Consider the following 17,186-nt stretch of genomic DNA (forward strand, 5'->3'; position numbering starts at 1 on the left):
CGATTTGGCAGAGCAGAGTGGGGAACAGGAGCGGAAGCTGGAGATGGGGGTTGGGTAGAATTCGGGGTGGCCTTGAATGTCATGTCTGTGGGTCTACGCTCCGTTCTTGTGCTAGAATGGAGTGATAACACTGTCTGCATCCACTTTGGACTCTTACATTACCTCTCTGGTTCTCAGGCTTCCCCAAAGAAGGTTTTGCTGTCCTGATTGACTAGTTGTTATGCCAGTAAAGCTGAGTGACCTGCCCAGAGGACAGCAGATGACCAGAACGTCCCTGGTTCTCTGTGTACGTTCATTCCCTCCCTGTCCCCTTAAAAACAAGTAAATGGAGAGCACGGTGTTTGACATTTCTTGATGCCTTGTCTCTTTGCTCTGGTGCCCAGAGAATAGGATTCTGGAAGGTTTCAACCAACCTGTACCCGTCCCGTGGCTCGACCAAGAGACTTGTCCTTCTTTCTAAGGCCTTTGAAGGAATATTAAATTTGCTTAGAATAAAAGAGACCAGAAAATCCAGTAAGTTTCTGTAACGTAGATGTCTCGTTTCCCCGTGCAGATGTGGTGAACCTTCACTAACATGTTATTTTGAACGTTAGCCAGAGGCCTCAGGAATACCCTGTTTAAAAAAGGAGAGCTTGTGCACATGGCCACGGGCAAAGTCAGAGTGACCTTTGTACACTTGCAGCCCGAGAATATGACAAAATAGATTAGTCTTAGCTTCAGGGGCTCCCCTACCAAAGGACTTTGTACCGTAGAAACCAGATGCACCAGTGGGCAAAGCGAGGTCTTGAAGAAGGCTTTCTTGAGATGGTGGGTGTGAACGGCAGCAGCTGTAGGGGGAAGGGCAAATCAGCCCATTTCTCCTCTGTGAGCCAGCGGTTCTGAGGATGGTTTGATTGGACTTGATAGTTCATAAAGCTCTTCTCATGCGTGCTGTCTGGATTTTAACTGTTCACAGGAGGTAGTTTTGTCATGGGGCAGCCTTTCTGGAGCCTCACAGTTGGTGGGAACCTCTGTCCCTCCCCAGGAAGGCCTATTCGGGCCTCAGCAGCGGGACACCGACACGGTGACAGCCACGCTCTTGGAGACGGTCTCCGCTCCCCTGGCTGCCGGGCCCCCAGCATTCCCTTGCCGCCATTCTGCCTGCACCGTGGAGCTCTCCTCATTTCTTTTCAGCAACTCAGGGGATCGGGGTGCGATCTGGGGCTCCCGGGAGGTCTCTCAGTGCATCCTAGGATCGAGATTCTATGACTGGAGATAGGGACGTACCACCTTGTTACAGGTACTTGATCAGTGTAGACAGTTGAACACAACAGTTCTTGTCTTGTAAAGTTTGCTCTGTGTAACAGGCTTTAAAATCTGCCCCTGGGGCAAGTTCAGTCTTCCAAGCTTGCCGGCGGGGCGGGGGAGTGGGGGCGGTTTGTCCATGGCTAAGTCTTCTTGGTCCTTCTTCTGTTTGAGTCAAGGTCATACTGACCCCTGGCCCAGCATAGGGTGCCAGGGACCTTTGCCTTGTGGAATTTTCTGGTTGGTGGCACAGAATGAAGATAAGAGTTTCCATGAGGTCTGTATTTTTTTTTTTTTTTTAAGATTTTATTTATTTTTGACAGAGGGACAGAGAGAGTGTACAAGCAGGGGGAGAGGGAGGAGAAGCAGACTCCCTCCTCAGCAGGGAGCCAGATGCGGGGCTTGATCCTAGGACCCTGGGATCATGACCCGAGCCAAAGGCAGACGCTTCACTGTCTGAGCCACCTCCATGAGGCGCCCCTCCATGAGGTCTGTATTATTTGAAGAGGATATTGAAGGTAAGTTGGAGACATCCATGGTTTGTTTCCTCCCCCAGGTTTCTCTGGGAATTGTGTTGGCTGTGGAAAGAAAGGCTTCTGTTACTTCACGGAATTCTCTAATCACATAAATCTTAAGTTGACCACTCAGCCCAAGAAGCAGAAACACTTGAAGTATTACTTGGTCCGCAATGCACAAGGGACTCTCACCAAAGGACCTCTCATTTGCTGGAAAGGCTCAGGTGGGCACTTGGGCTTTGAGCAGGATTGGGTGGGTGAACCGGGGGGTGGGGTGGGGGTCTTCCAAGTGGGCCCAGATGCCAGGCAGCAGGACTTTGAGGAGAGATGGCTCTACAGGCACGATTGCAGGCCAAAGGTCAGCCCCGTGAAGACACAACGCCTCTATGTGTTATGGGTGGGTCTAGTACCTGCCAAATTGTGTGGGACATTTAAAAGCTGACAGAGGGCCACACCATCCTGTGCCTTCTTGTGGCAAGTGTTTGGGGCAGAGGTTCTCCACTGGGGGTGATTTTGTCCCCCGTGGGACATTTGGCAATGCCTGGAGACCGTTATTGTCCTCATGACTGGAGAGTGCTAACTGTCATCTGGCAGGTGCAGGCCAGGGACACTGCGGAAATCCTGCATCGTGCACGACAGCCCCCCCCCCCCCAGAGAATTATCCAGTCTAAAATATCAGTGGTGCCAAGGCTGAGAAACCCCGATTTAGAGGAATAATGGCTTGAATAATGCCTCTCCTCTCTCTGTCCTGAACTCTGTGAATAGAATAGAAAGGCCAGCCTTACAGTCCTGACCTTGAAGAAGTTCCTGGGCTTCTCTCCTCCCTCCTGTCTCCCCGTATCACCCATGGCTAAGTCATCTACGGAGGGAAGAGGATGGTAGTGGTGGGGGATGGATTTTCAGAGGCCCAGCCATAGGTGGTCCCTGGTCCCTGAGATACCCACCCCCACCAACCAGTTGTGGAGAGGGACATGTCCCAGGAGGGGTCTCAGGGAGAACCTTTTATCCGTCACTTGTCTGCGTTGGCTTACTTCTGGTCGCCTGGCCTCCCCCAGCCAGCTGCTATGAAGAGAAGGAAGGGCTTCAGGAGGGGCTGGCTCTGGGTGTTCCTCCCCACCCCTCTCGTCTTCTTAACATCACTTGATGAGTATTTCTTGAGCTCCTGCTGTGTGTCAGTCATTTTCTAGGTCCTGGGAGGCAGTGGTTCTTCCACTGTGGGACCAGATAAGAGTCTGTGATCACTTGCTGTGACCAAGTTCCTCATCAGCTAGATGCACCGCACTGCTGGGGGTCCATCTTTCCAACAGAGGGTGACTTTCAGGATGGAGTCGGGGGGAGCCGGGTGTTGGCTATTCCTCTCCTTCTGAGTAATAGTCTGTTCTTTCCTTGGACTTGAAGGGCAGCGATGGGGTGACTCATTTGTGTCATCCCTTTTTCTCAAATGCTCACGATGCCTCCCAGAACTCCTGATAATCAGAGCTGTCCCCCAGATGGATTCCCCTGTCCTTGGCATGGAGCACCCCCGCCTTCCCCAGCTACCCTGAAGCAAAGCTAGGAAGGTGTTGGCACCATTTGAGTTATCTAGGTATCTGGCTCTCTTCTGGGACAAACTCCAGTCTAGAAAGCATTTCAGAACCGGTGGGGAATTGGTTTTCACCCGTGCATCTTGTCCCCTTAGAGTTCAGAAGCCGCCAGACCTTGGCCGGGACATGCTCGAGTTCCCTCTTCCCGCCCGCGGAGAGCCCCGGGCCTCTGGCTGCCTTCTCCAGTGAGCCCGTTCCTGGAACGACGCCAAGCATCCCGATGGGAGCCCAGCAGGCGGGTGAGCGGCGGGCAGTGAAGCACCAGTGGTGCTGGATCCGTGGGCCTGGCGTGTCCCTGGCGTGTCCCCGGCATGGTGGCTCGATGAGGCAGCCACACATTCTTCAAGATAAATAAGAGACGTGCTTTAGTCCTCTTTGCCTGCAGCACCTTTGTGTTTCATCTTGAATTTGTAGTAGTTTCTGGCACAGCATGCTATGTTTTTAATTTGTAAAGGTGTCCTGCATTCCTGTTGGCTACGGAAGGTGATCCCCTTATTGGTGGTGTGGACCGATCAGCATGATTCAGACACAGGGTGGCTGGCTTCAAAACCATGCTCTGAACCCCCTCATCATGCCACCTCACCCACAGGAAACGTTTTGTGCTACCCCCGACTCTGGAGTGCCTTCCAGACCATTCTGGCTGATGTGGGCATTTAAGCAGTGCAGTGAGGCTCGGAGGAGCAGTACCCCCAACTTCCCCCAGCATTATCCTCAGGCCCAGGGAGCCCCAGGCCCCGTGAGCAGCCCGGAGCTGGGCGACTGCAAGCCTGACAAGTTTCCTGAGCATGTTCGGTACAAGCCTGAGCCGGGAGGGGGAGGGGGAGGCAGGCGGAAGAGTCTTGCGGCTCCTCAGGTCTCCCTGGTCCTACTTTCACCCAGGCCGTGCTCATTGGAACAGGAGTGTGTGCGTGTGTGTTTGTGTTCTCAGTAGGCAGACTCACTTGTCGGCGTAAAGCTCGTTTATAAAAATGGAAGAAAAGTAATTTCCCGCTAGCTGGGCTCACGGAGCATCCTGTAAACTGACTGTGCGCCCCCCCTTCTCTCTCTCTGCTGCCAGGACCAGTCTCTGAGCACCCCTCGCTAACGGCAGCTGTGGGTCCAGCCGTTCTCAATGGCAGAGATTCCCCAAAGCACCAACAGCTGGTGAAGAACGACCTGTCGGCCATGCCGCGGCCCTCGGCGCTAGGTGCCATTGCCTGTCCTGGGGGGTCGCGCTTTCCTCCGGGCCGGGCTGTCGTGGGGGTTGCGGGAGCCACCATGCTGGGGCCACGGTGCCTCCTGGAGTTGGTGTGGCATAGAGGGCGAGTCAGGACTGGCCAGCAGGTGCCTCCCGAGTCTTGGGGGCCATCCAGGCCCCAGTGCTGGGTGGGACCGCAGCTTTGGCCACCGACTTGGGTGATGGGTGTACGCCAGGAAGCAGTGGGCGGCCAGTCGCCTGTGGGCTACGCATCAGGAGGGCTGTAGAGTTCTGGAGAAATAGGGGGCAGCGTGGTGTCAAGGGAAGAACGTGGGCTCCCAAATCAGATAAATGTGAAATCGAAACTCAACTGTGTCTCTTAGTAGTTGGGGGGTCTTGGACAAGCCTTCTGACTAAATCGTTGCCTCATCTGGAGATAAGAATTGTGCTCTTAGGGCAGCTGAGAGGGTCAGATGGGGGGGCTGTATGGAAATTCAGGGCACATCTGGCAGCTCACTAGTGGACACCATTATGCCACCCACATCATCATCATCATCCCTGAGCTGGTCTTCTCAAGGAGGGCTTCCTGGAGGAGGTGACAGCTGAGCTACCACTTACAGTTGGGGGAGCAAGAGAGATGGTAAGGGAGGGAGCGTGGAGGAGGATCAGGAGATGAACGAAGGGGTTAAGCAGACCTTTTGCTAGAGTTGAGGCCATGGAGTCTGACTCTGGGCTCTGTGCTTGCCCCTCCATGCCCGCGGGAGCCATTTAGTGAGCCAGGCTGCCCTCTCTCCTCCTCCATGCACACAGCTAAGTGGATTTGGGGATCCAAGACTATCTACTGGAAGTGCCTGTAGCAATTGTCCCGCCCCACACTCTGGTAGAAGAGGAACATGAGACACAGAGAGGCAGCCCAGGCTCGCCCAGGCTTCCCTGCTTCTGTTACGTGGCCAGCAGAGGACTTCCCTGGTGGGAGTCTCCCTCTTAGTTGAAGGACCAGTGTCTTCTCTGAATTGGACCTGAGACTCCCCAGACCTAACCAGATCCAAGGTCAAGCCTTTCGTCCTTCCTCCTGCAGAAGGAGCCCCAGGCAGGCACCCACTTTTCTTCCTGGGACTGTGAGGTGCTGAATTTAGGGTGGCCAAGGACCAAGCCTTTGGGACGGTGACGGCAGGCCTGACCTGTCACACCTGCCCTGCCTGCAGGTGCACACCCAACCTTCACCCAAGCAGCAGGGGACGAGGGCCTTGCTCTGGTGAATGAGGAGCGGTGTGGGAGGAGAAAGCCCCCAGATCCCTAGCAGCGCTCCAGCCCTGCTGGACTCTGGCCCCAGCCAACCCGTAGAACCTCATTCATTCCCTGCTGTTCGTGCTTGAGACCTCCACACTCAGGCTGTGTGGGGTGGTTCAGTGCCGTCCAGGTCCTGTCCCCACCCCCTGGCCATACATCGTGACCTCAAAGCATTCTCCCCACCCCGCGGCTCACCTTGGCTGACCGTGCCTTTCAGGACGTAGCTCAGGTGTCCCCTCCTGCAGGAGGGCTCCCTCCCTCTCTGGGATGCCCCAGGTGTCTGTCTCCCTTCCCGGCCGTGTGTGTCCTGCAGGTAGTGAAGTTCCCGAGAGCAGCGTCGGTGTGCTCCCCATCTCGGGGCCCCTGGTGCCCGGCTGCCGTGGAGGCTTACTGAATGGAGTTGCTTTAACAGCATAGCCAAAATGTCACAGGTCCTGGGCCTTCCCGCCTGCTCTGGGGAGAGAGGAAATCAGGTTTAAGAAACTGTTTCTGAAACTACAAGAAGTCTTGACTATGGGCTTGAGGGCTGTGGCTCCTTGGTTCTCAGAGGAGAGGTACTGCCCCCTGGTGGCGGCTGTTAGCAGGTGCCCAGGATCCTTCTTTGGTGGTCCCACACGGGGGTCCCGGTGCTCCGTGTCCCGCAGTGAGTGGACTGCATAATGAAGAATTGCTCACCCAAGTGCCAAGTAGTGACCCCCTCCCCAGTACCAGGAGCCACCGCGAGAAATGGTCCCCATTGGGAGCACAGGGACGGCTCCTGGGGCTGTCACTTTGGGAGAGCTGGTGAGCTGAGTCCACACTAGGGGCGGCTAGAGCTTGTGTCCCAAAGGGGAAAATATCTGTAGACCTTCCGTCCTTAGTGTCGAGGCCCAGTGCCTCCTTGCTAGTTTAATGTGGTTTTCAAGGGCGCTGGCATCTTCCTGTCTGTTGGCACTGGAGGACAGATGTTTGGGCAGTAGAAGCTGTGGTCTGAACAGAACGGCCATAATCGTGGCTGCCTCCCGCATTGCTGGTGGGGGGTGGTCGAAGGAGCCCACCTGCTTGAAAGCTCTGTGTAAACAAAGTACCTTGCATTTTAACTCTTTATTCACTTTCTTCGTTTCTGATCAGTCTAAGGAAGAGGTGAGAATAACTTTATTACCTTTAAGAGACTCTAGAGCAATAACCCTCAAACTGCAGAGCACTTAGGCATAGCCAGGGTGCCTGGGAATAGTGGCAGTTTTCTCTTGTTTCCAGAGATCCGGTTCTATAGTCAGGGCAGGGCCCAGGAGCGGGCAGTTTTAACAAGCCTCTGTTACTTCTGTCCAGCTCCTTCTCAGACCACATTTACAGAAACATTGCTCTAAACTATGGTTTTCAACCCCAGTTGTGAGTTAGCGTCACCAGGGCGCTCGGGGCCCTCGCAATGCCCGGGCTCCCGCAGGTGCTGGGTTTTGGTTTACTTGGGATAGATAGTCTTGTGTCCAGGCACAAGAGAGATTTAAAGCTTCCCCAGGTGAATTTACCATGCAGTTGTAGTTGAATGTGTAGCTCTAAAGGTCAGGGAAATTTTGTGTCGGATTGGTCAAAAAAATATGGTAACCGATTCTTGATGTTTTGAACATCAAGCACGAGTCACGCACATGCTGTTATCTAGAGTGGGCAGAAATGACTCGACAGCAGCGGCGAGCACCGAGCGCCAGCACCGGCTTCTCTCCCCCTTGATTTCTTTGGTCTGAGGCTGACGGTCAAGGCTAGGGTGGGAGTGGAGCACAGGTGGAGCAGTACTGCCCCCCAGTGGTGAAGCTGTGATGGTGGCTTCAGTGGTTGGTCTCATTCACTGGAATGTTCAGACGAGGACCCGGAGGAGGATGTGGTCTCGGCGGCTGCCAGTCAGTGGGCCCAGACTCTGTGCTTTATGTGCATGCTCTTTAGTCTTTATCAAACCACCTTTCACGGTCGGGTTTATGATCCCATTTTAAAGAATAGGGTGCCGAGGCTCAGAGATAAGGCTCAGCACTTGGGTGGTTTGGAATGAAATGTTTACTGAAAGGGACGGGATGTTTCCTCACGCCCAGATGCTTCACTAAAACAGCTAAGAACGATTGTAAAGCTCTGATGTTTTAAAATGGCAAGTGTTCTCCAAATCAGGGGAATGTTTTGAAGCTCGTCCTCAGCGACAGCCTAATCTACACTCCGTTGTCTAGGTATCTTATCAAACTCCGGGCCCCCCAAAAAACGCCACAAAGGGTGGTCTCCAGAATCTCCATCAGCTGCAGATGGTGGCTACTCCCAGGGTGGTGGGAACAGAGCTAAGTATGGTAAGTGACAGCGGCCTTGCCAAAAATGCAAGACTCGGGGGCTGGTGGTGGTGCTGCCGGTGAGACCCGGGGGTGTGTGTGCACTTGCACACTGTGTGAATTTGTATGAATTGGTGAGGATGTTCTAGGGGGCAGACTTGGGTATGACCGAAGGGTCTTTCATATGTTGGAGCTGCACAGCAGAGCCCAGAGTCCTTGTACAGCAGTAAGCTAGCTCCTTGACACTGAAGAAATTTAAAAGGGGCTTGCCTGTCACGTGGCAGAGAGATTGAAGAGGGGACTGTGTTGTTTGGTGGGGAAGGGTGGATCAGGCGACCTTAAAGATGCTTTGACCTCAGGAATCTGTGACTCCAAGACTCAGGTGTTCCCCTAAGTGGGGGTGAATGTCAGGCTGTAGCAGATGTGTAGGCCAGCCTGATGTCGGGTCTGCCGGAGAGGGAGGCCCCGTTCTTTGCGTCTTCCTAACACTCTTGGCATGTTTCTAGAGAGTGCAAGCATGTCCTGCGTGCCCCAGGTTGGCTTGGTGGGACCAGCTTCGGTCACATTTCCTGTCGTGGCCTCCGGAGAACCAGTGTCCGTTCCTGACAACTTGCTGAAAATATGCAAGGCCAAGCCGGTGATATTTAAAGGCAAGTATAGCAGTGGGACCAGTGGTGGAGGCCGGGGAGCCTGGAGGAGTCCGCAAGGAACAGGCAACAGGCTGAGGCCGGGGGTGTCCTCCTGAGAAAGCTCTAAGACCCCGCCCAGGGCAACGAAAGAACGAAGCGGACCAGTCACTAGCGTAGCCCCGGATCAGATGCCGAGAGTTCTAGAGCTGGTCACGGTCTTCCACAACAAGCCCGGGAGAAATGATTCAGTTCCACGATGTCCATCTGTTCGTTCATTCACACATTCATTCATTCAACCTCACCGAGCTGCTGTCCCGTGAACAGGCCCAGTATGAAGCACCAGGGATCGGAGACGGATCCATCAGCCCCCTGCTTCAAGGACCCCTGGTCGGGCGGGTGGTCCTGTTGTCACCCTGGGCCACTGGTATATTTAGACTATGAAATCTGACTTTGGGAAAGGAATGTCTATGGTCACCCTGTGGAAGCATAAAAGAAAACTAGATTTGATCTGTTTTGTGACAGTTGGCCTCCAACGTATGCTGCGTGGAGGTAGATGTTTGGCTCAGCTAAAGAAGTCCCTCTCCAGTGAAGCAGGAGATCTTGAAATGTGAAGCTTGGGCGGGACTTGTTTGATGATGGTTTTCTCTGGTTCCTCATGCTGGCCTATGATAATGCACACGCGTGCATTCTGATCCTTAATTAAGTTAATACTGTATTTGGTATCGTGTCTGTAGGAACAGAGGAGAGAGGGTGGTAGGAGAGTGGGAGGGAGATCTTACAGGCAGTTAAGAACTAAGAGAGGCACTCCTTTTTCCTAAAAAACCAAAAGTGGACAGGGTATTTAAGAAGAAGGGTGCAAATGTGGGTTTTGGACTGGGCATGAGACAGGGCCAGTATCCCATTGGGCCCTATTAGCTGATTAAGGTGGAGGTCAGCATGCAGCAACATTACCTATGTTCTTCACATGGCCATCTCGTGTCTGTGGTAGGCCCTGAGAACACAGGGATGGGAAAACAGAGCACGGTGATATGGGCAGGACCTGCACCTGCACCTCCCCCAAGCCAGCAGCCCCAGGAGAGTCGGGGTGAGGGTCCAGCAGACCTGTGTCTAATGGCTAACGACCTCAGATGGAGACCATCCTCCTTGTTCCTCAAGTTCACTGCACTTCCCGGCACAGCTGCTCTGTTCGAGCCATGAGCGCTTTGTAACATGCTTGTTTCCCTGGCTCTCCCCTCCCGCCCCTACCCACCACATGCCCAAACCCCACCTGTGCTTTAAGATCCACCCCCGTGCCTTCTCTGTGAGGCTGCCTTAGTTTCTTTGTCATCTGGGCCCCCATGTAGCTTGAATCATGTTGGTGAGCAGTGGCACCTCCTTTGTGGTCCCTGGTCCAGAGAACCATCCCCCTCCAGGACCTATTAGAGGCGTGAACTCCCAGGAGCATCCCAGAATCACAGTCAGGCCCCATTTCTGAATCCTAAGCTGTGTGGTAGGGCCCAGCAATCTGTGTCTTAGGCTGCCTTTCAGGGGATCCTCATGCACCCGCAGGTTTGAGAAGCAATTCCTTGAGGGTGTGAACTGGCTCAGTCATCAGATTCTCCCTGGAGCCAAGCACGACGCCCGCATGTAGCATACAGCAGGTGTTCAGTAAGTGTGTGTTTGGTGCGTAAGTCTACAGACCGCCTGAGTACAGGACAGCACACACACATTTAGCACATCTGATCGTCTCAGCAGCCCCATGGGGACTGCATGTGTTCACCCCATTGTACAGATGTGGAGACTGAGGCTTAGCGATGTCAAACTTCCTGCCCAGGGCCCCCCCAGCTGGTGCACGGTGCAGAGTCCAACCCAGCCGGGCTCTTCCGCCTCTGGGGGTTGTCATCAGAGTGAATCTATAACGTGCGCTAAAGCATTGGTCACGTTCTGTCAGGGCCTGGAGCCTCTGGCCTGTACGGTGATTTATTTTCCTAACCCAGCTTGCTCAAGAGCCCCGGGAGGATATGAATCAGCATCCCACGTAGGGGAGTCGGGGCGGGGGGCGCTGGCTGTCAGGCAGTCGGCAGAGAGCCAGAAGGTGCTGCTTCCACGAAGCGTTCTGTAGTCCATGCTGAGGAGCGGCCCGGTGTGACGCTTCCGCCACGGGCCCGTCCCTCTGGGCCACAACTTGCTCACGTGAAAGACAAGGCAGTGAACACGTGCCACAGCCCTGGTCTGTTATCCGAGCCGCTGCGCCAGCTCAGCAAGGGCCGGAGTCCGAGGTCTCCCCAAAACGGGGCACGAGAGTTACCCCAGCGGCATCTGGCCTGCACGCTTTGGCCCCCTTGTGTTTGGAGATGCCGCACGTGTGGGGGCCACATGCTGTGCCCAATGCCGGCTGCCAAGCAGACGTGGCTTCTTTTGCAGGCCACGGGAACTTCCCTTACCTATGTGGGAACCTGAACGATGTGGTCGTGAGCCCCCTCCTGTACGCGTGCTACCAGAACTCACAGTCCATCTCTCGGGCGTATGAGCAATATGGGGCCTCCACCATACAGCCTATCTCAGAGGAGACACAGCTCCTGCTCACCGTCTACTATCTCGTCCAGCTGGGTGAGTCTCCCTCCCGTTGCACGTTGCGCGGGAGTCACTGGTAGACTAATCAGCGGAGTGGGAAATGCGGAAGCCCTGATTGCGGCCCGTCACCCGGAGCCCTTGTGAAGCCATGGGGCCCGTGGGGATGGAAGCCCGGAGAACATGCTGACGCTGCAGTCAGGTCAGCGCCCTGAGGCCCTGGGCAGGGCTTAAAGTGGGTCAGAACCTATGGAGATAATCCAAAAACAATGCACCTGCCATTCCAGATGCACAGAGGGATCAGGGAATAAAACAAAGGCTCTGCCCTCAGGAGAGTATATTCTAGTGGGAGAGGAGCCCGTTTGAGCAGGGAGAGGGAGCTGTGTGTGTGGGGGATTGATTCAGCATCACGGAGAAAGGCCTCTGTGAGGAGATGGTGTTCGAGGGGGCCTGAGTGGGAAGCGGGCCCGGAGGGACCCGTGAGGAGGTGGGGGAGGCAAGGGAGAGGCCGGTGAGGGCTGCGGGCCAGGCTTGGTGGCTGTAGCACAGTGGGGGAGGGGATGCCGGCAGAGGGGCAGGGCCTCGGGGTACAGCCAAGAGTTTGCACTTTAGACACACTGACAGACAGCTCTGTGTCTGTCAGCTCTGGCTGCCATAGCAGAGTGCCTCAGCCTGCGGGCTTAAACAGCAGACATTTATGCTTCACGGTCTGGAGGCTGGATGCCCAACATTCAGGGTGCCAGACGGGCGGGTTCTGGGGAGGCTTCCCTTCCTGGCTTGCAGACGGCACCTCCTCTGTGTGCCCCCGGGCTCTTCCTGGGCGCATGCGTGTGGGGAGAGGGACAGAAGGTTCCGGTGTCTCTCTTCATACCACGACCGGTCCCACTGGACCAGGGCCTCACCCTATGACTTCACTTAACGTCAATTCCTGTTTAAAGGCCTTATCTCCGAAGACAGTCACAGTGAGGGTTATGGCATCCACATATGAATTGGGGAGGGGGCACGCAATTCAATCTGCCGCACCTCTGGAATGGACATGATCTGACCTTCACTTCCAGAAGACCACAGCGGCTGCTGCGTGGGGCTGGATGGTGCAGGGGCTGTGTTGTCCCAGTGAAAGTGGGAGGTGGCTTTGACCACTAAGGGTCACGGGAGGGTGGCGCTGGATTTTTTTCTGAAGCTGTAAGGGCGGTGGGTTGTCTGTCTGAGGGAAGGGAAGGAACGGTGCAGCCTGGGTTCTGCCCTGAGCCCCCAGGTGAATGGTGGAGCCAGAGGGTGAGCATAAGTTCTGCCCTGGCTGTTTCGAGTTTGAGATGCCTGTGAGGCCACCGAGGGGCCAGTTGCAGGATTTGGCTGGACAGGACTTGAGCCCCAGGGAGAAGGTGCAGCTACAGGTGTCAGTTTAGGGAACACTGGCCCAGTGATGATCTGCATTGAAGCTGGGAGACTGGAAAAGAGCCCCTGGGAGAAAGGCGCCGATGTTTGAGCTCTGTTGACCCAGCAGTCAGAGATCTGGAGGAGGAGGTAGATGGAGAGCTGGGGAGGCATGCGGTTGGGCGGAACCTTGAGAGTGTTGCCTGGAACAGTCAGGAATCTGGGAAAACATGGCGTGTGTCTTGCTCTTCCTCATGATCCATAGTCCTTGGTGAGCCCTGCTTTGTCCCAGACCCGCCCTTGTCCACCGTCCCCATTGGGCCTTCCTTGCCAGGGAGCTGCTCTTACCGCATCTGTTACAATTGTGAGTCTGATCGTCTCTGTCTTCTGCTGGAGCCTGCCGAGCTTTCCTATCACACACTCAACCCATACTGGTGCCAGGGGCCACACCGGCCTGCCTCCCGCAGTCCCTCCAGCCCTGCTGTCCCCCGAGGCACACCAGTCTCCCCTGCGCTGGCTGTGCCTTTGTCGAGAAACGCACCTGCCCAGGACATTTGCATAACTAGTGCTTCATGGCCTCGGAGTTTTGGTTCACATGTCATCTAGAGAGGCCTTCTCATCACCGTATCTAAGACAGCGCCCCCTGCCCAGGCCCCCGGGGCTCTGTCTACTCTGTCTTGTGTTTAGAGCACTAGCACCCCCAGAAATTACACACTGTGTGTATTTGTTTACTTTAGGTGCGTGTCCCCCGCTTAGGATGTAAGGGCTGTGAGATCAGGATTGTCGATTTCGTTCTCGTCTGTGTGTCCAGCGGTACCAGCCGTGTAAAGTTGGCTCTCAGCACGTGTTGAACGAACAGTAGACATGGACGCAGAATCCCGTGAAAGCATTTCAGGAGAGGGACTAGTCCCCTGAGTCAGTGAGGCCAGGAGTGGAGTGAGGGCTCATTATTGGCCATTGCGTTTGGGTGTCTGGAAGCGACCGGCCCCCCTGGCCCCTCTGATGATGAGTGTGTACGAGGAGTGTGGGGGCAGAAGCTGTGCGTGTGCTGTGGGGGGTCGGAGAGAGGAGGTGAGGAAACAGGCGTGGTGAGGGTAGACAACTCTCCCAAGAGCTTTGCTTGGTGACGGTGATTCCACAAGGGGGTGTGGGCTTAGGGGCAAGATTTTAGAGATGGGAGGTCTAACAGCTAATCTAATAAAATCGTGGCCTATCCAGATGAGGAGGTGGTGTGATCCCCGTCGTTCAGGTCAGGAACCAGTATCCTAGGATAGCTAGCTCTCAGTCCGAGCTGGTGCAGGGTGGAGCTGGGAAGGAGCACGTCTTCTGAATTGAAGTGGGGTGCTCTTTCCTCCAGCTCACCCAGATACAAAATTTGGACAAATGCACCAGAAAATGTCTATAGGAAAGAAATGCTAGAAGTATTCAGTCTCACTAGGCATCTGAGAAGCACAAATGAACGAATCAGGTAATGTTTTTCGGTGAAATTAACACAAGCGATGGTATCGAGTGGAGCTAAGGGTGCAGTAAACCCAGTGTCCTCACCTGCCCTTAATGTCATGGTGGGTTGGCACGCTTGGACCACCTGGAAAGAGCCCGATCATGTGTACTAGCTGGCTCTGGAAGCCCGGTTGTGAGAATTTAGGAAGTTAGTAGTTTCCATCCCTGAAGACGTGTGTTGCGGAGGTATTTATAGCAGTGGTTATTTGGAAGCAATAGAACGATCAATAGTGGAGACACTGCTGATTAAGTGGCAGTGCCTCGCTTGAGGGAACCCGGTGTGCCCAGCGACAGTGCTGGTTCCGGAGACCGCAGACAGTGTGACACCCGGCTCCGCGTTCAGGGGCAGGAAAGGAGACAAGCCCTGAAGTCGGAGGCTTCAGTCCTTAGAGTGGTTTAGAACCTGTCGCTGAAAACCAGACTGAGAGGCGGGCAGGACGAGTTGCGGCTCGGTTAGGCTGGGGAGCGCGTGGCTGCTCGCGTGCCCTCCCGGCGCTTGCATCCCAGCCTCCCAGCCTCTGTAAGACAGGGGAGCCCGAGTGATGCGGGTTGGATTACTGCCGAGCCCGCCCACACGTGTCTCCCCAGGCCCGCGCTCCGTGTTCGTGGGTGGGCGCTGAAGCCTCTCGGGCCGTCTTGTCTTGTCATTGCCAGCAGCCGACCAGGTGCCCCTGATGGAGGACCTGGAGCAGATCTTCCTGCGCTCGTGGCGCGAGTCGCACCTGACCGAGATCCGGCAGTACCAGCAGGCGCAGCCGCAGCGCTGCCCGCCCGCACCCGGCGCCGCGGCCCCGGTCACCTCGGCGCAGCTGCCCTGGCTGGCCGGCCTGGCCGCTAGCTCCGGCAACGACAGCGTGCACATCATCGAGTGCACCTACTCCCTGGCTGAGGGCCTCTCGGAGATGTTCCGGCTGCTGATCGAGGGCAAGCTCGCCAAGACCAACTACGTGGTGATCGTCCGCGCCTGCCGCAGCCCCGCCATCGACTCCTGCGTCGCGGTCACCGGTGAGCCCCGCGCCCGAGCGTGGCGGCTGCAGGGAGAGCAGCTGTGTCCTCTTCCCTTGCAGATCCGCGCAGTTTGCCTCTCGTGGCCGGGGTTTGTAGCAGCAGTCGGTCAGGGACTGCGGTTAGTGCCCTCCCGTGTGAGGGGTGCGTGCACTGGCTAGCATGCCGAGTTAGGATTCATTCCTCCTCCGAGTGGAGGGTGAGCATTCCCATTTCCCCCTAGAGAGCCTGGGCAACTCTGGAGCCCAGATAGACGGGGTGGAAAGCCCGGCTGCACGCGCCTGGTGATGTGACTGGTCCCTCCCTGACTCTGGCCCTCCGTTCCTTCAACTAGCTAATGCCGAACAGCAACAACAGTGATCCTTTATTGTATGCTGTAGATTAATGAGTCAGTTAACTAATAAATTATATAAGTACTTACTGAAGCCCTACTATGTGCAGCTGCTGTTCTAAGGGCTGGGGACACAGGCACAAAGGCACCGAGGTCCCTGCTTCCCTGGAGTGGACATTCTGGTCGGGGAAGCAGACGCCAGACACAGCGTAGAACATCTCGGGTGGAAGGGCCAGGGGATGGAGGAGCCCGTTTGGGAAGCTGGCTATTAAGAGGGGTCAGGAGACCCTATTGACAGAGCTGACGTTGGAGCAGGGGCCTGAGAGGAATGAGGCAGGCGATGTTGCCACTGGGGACGGCTGTGGGGCTCCGCAAGACCACGTGGCAGCACTCTGTGCCTCGCACGTTGTAGGGAAGCAGGAGGCCAGGGCAGAGGATGGCACTGGGCTGTGGTCTGGGGCTAGGGAGAGAAAGAGAGAGCGGTGAGCACAGACTCTGCCGTCGAGGGGCTCACGTGCTCATTCTAAGTGGAGGGGCCCAGTGAAGGTTGTTTGTTTTCCAGGAAAATACCAAGCCCGAATTCTTTCTGAGAGCCTTCTCACCCCAGCGGAGTACCAGAAAGAAGTCAATTATGAGCTGGTTACGGGGAAAGTGGACTCCTTGGGGGCCTTTTTTAGCACCCTCTGTCCAGGTAGGCTTGTAGTGAGACAGGTGTAAATTCACAAGTGGGAGGGGCAGTCCCCTCGGAGCCCGTGCCCTGGGACCTGCTGAGGCCGGCCTTGGTTTGGATGTGCAGGGTGAGCCCTTCATTCTCCAGGTTAGCGTTTACGACCCTTTCTGTGGTGGTCTCTGGCTGGCCATCTTCCTGCACTGACTGGGTTCTCCTAGGTTGGGGGGGGGCTTGTGGTTCCTGGTTTTTGGGGCACCCGAGGGTCCTGTGCCTGTTGCCCTGTACCTCTCCACCCTGTGCACTGTGGCTCCCTACCCACCCCCCCCTCTGAATTTCTTGAGTCTGTGTGTTCTCTCCTGTGAGTTCTGTGCCTTCCTCCCTTCTTTGCCTGGCTCCTCACCCCATTTCCTCCCAGAAACTTCTGCTGACCCTTCCTTCCCTAGGATGGGCTCGGACCCCTTCCTCCTGTCCTTCAGCACCTGGCTCTTCCTTCTGTCCTGGCACCTGCCACCTCACAATGCAATTTTCTCCGACATAATCGCCTTCGTTACTAGGCTATGGGCTCCTCGACTGGATGGGCCATGTCTTCTCTATTTCCATTACCCCAGTCCTGGGACAGTGCCTCATACACAGGTGTCGCATGGAGGTTTGCTGAGTTTCACTGGGATGGAAAACCCATTTCTGTTGTTCTCTCTGTTTTGGGCAGAGGGTGACATTGACATTTTGCTGGACAAATTTCATCAGGAAAATCAAGGCCATATTCCGTCCTCACTTACCGCCTCCTCTGTCACCAAATCAGCATCCCTGGATGTCGGCGGAGCTCCAGCATGCACAAGTGAGTGATGTGGGGAGCCTGCGGCCAGGGTCTGGGCTGGGCTGGCAAGACAGCACCCAGGGGGCGCCAGGGGGGCTGTGAGGAAGCAACGTTAGAGGCACATCCAGAAGGCAGGGCATTTTCTTAGCATCAAAGTGGACTGATACATAATTTTTATTTTAGTC

At 55.5% G+C, this 17,186-nt stretch overlaps 1 protein-coding gene across 4 annotated transcripts in view; it reads left to right on the plus strand.

The window, feature by feature from the left end:
- GREB1 (growth regulating estrogen receptor binding 1) overlaps positions 1 to 17,186 on the plus strand; it is a 71,935-nt gene that overhangs the window by 12,906 nt on the left and 41,843 nt on the right. For all 4 annotated transcript variants that reach the window (XM_088026161.1, XM_028099471.2, XM_088026162.1 and 1 more), the window contains exons 4-12: positions 1,841 to 2,023; positions 3,478 to 3,621; positions 4,440 to 4,568; positions 8,036 to 8,149; positions 8,635 to 8,778; positions 11,161 to 11,346; positions 14,836 to 15,186; positions 16,080 to 16,208; positions 16,894 to 17,022. In XM_088026161.1, the coding sequence (XP_087882287.1) occupies positions 1,841 to 2,023; positions 3,478 to 3,621; positions 4,440 to 4,568; positions 8,036 to 8,149; positions 8,635 to 8,778; positions 11,161 to 11,346; positions 14,836 to 15,186; positions 16,080 to 16,208; positions 16,894 to 17,022 (1,509 nt within the window). The remainder of the gene's footprint in view (positions 1 to 1,840; positions 2,024 to 3,477; positions 3,622 to 4,439; positions 4,569 to 8,035; positions 8,150 to 8,634; positions 8,779 to 11,160; positions 11,347 to 14,835; positions 15,187 to 16,079; positions 16,209 to 16,893; positions 17,023 to 17,186) is intronic.

This window comes from Eumetopias jubatus, unplaced genomic scaffold (genome assembly GCF_037043125.1).
Source record: "Eumetopias jubatus isolate StellerSeaLion01/CBP00866 unplaced genomic scaffold, mEumJub1_p1.0 scaffold_9, whole genome shotgun sequence".
Classification (NCBI taxonomy): domain Eukaryota; kingdom Metazoa; phylum Chordata; class Mammalia; order Carnivora; family Otariidae; genus Eumetopias; species Eumetopias jubatus.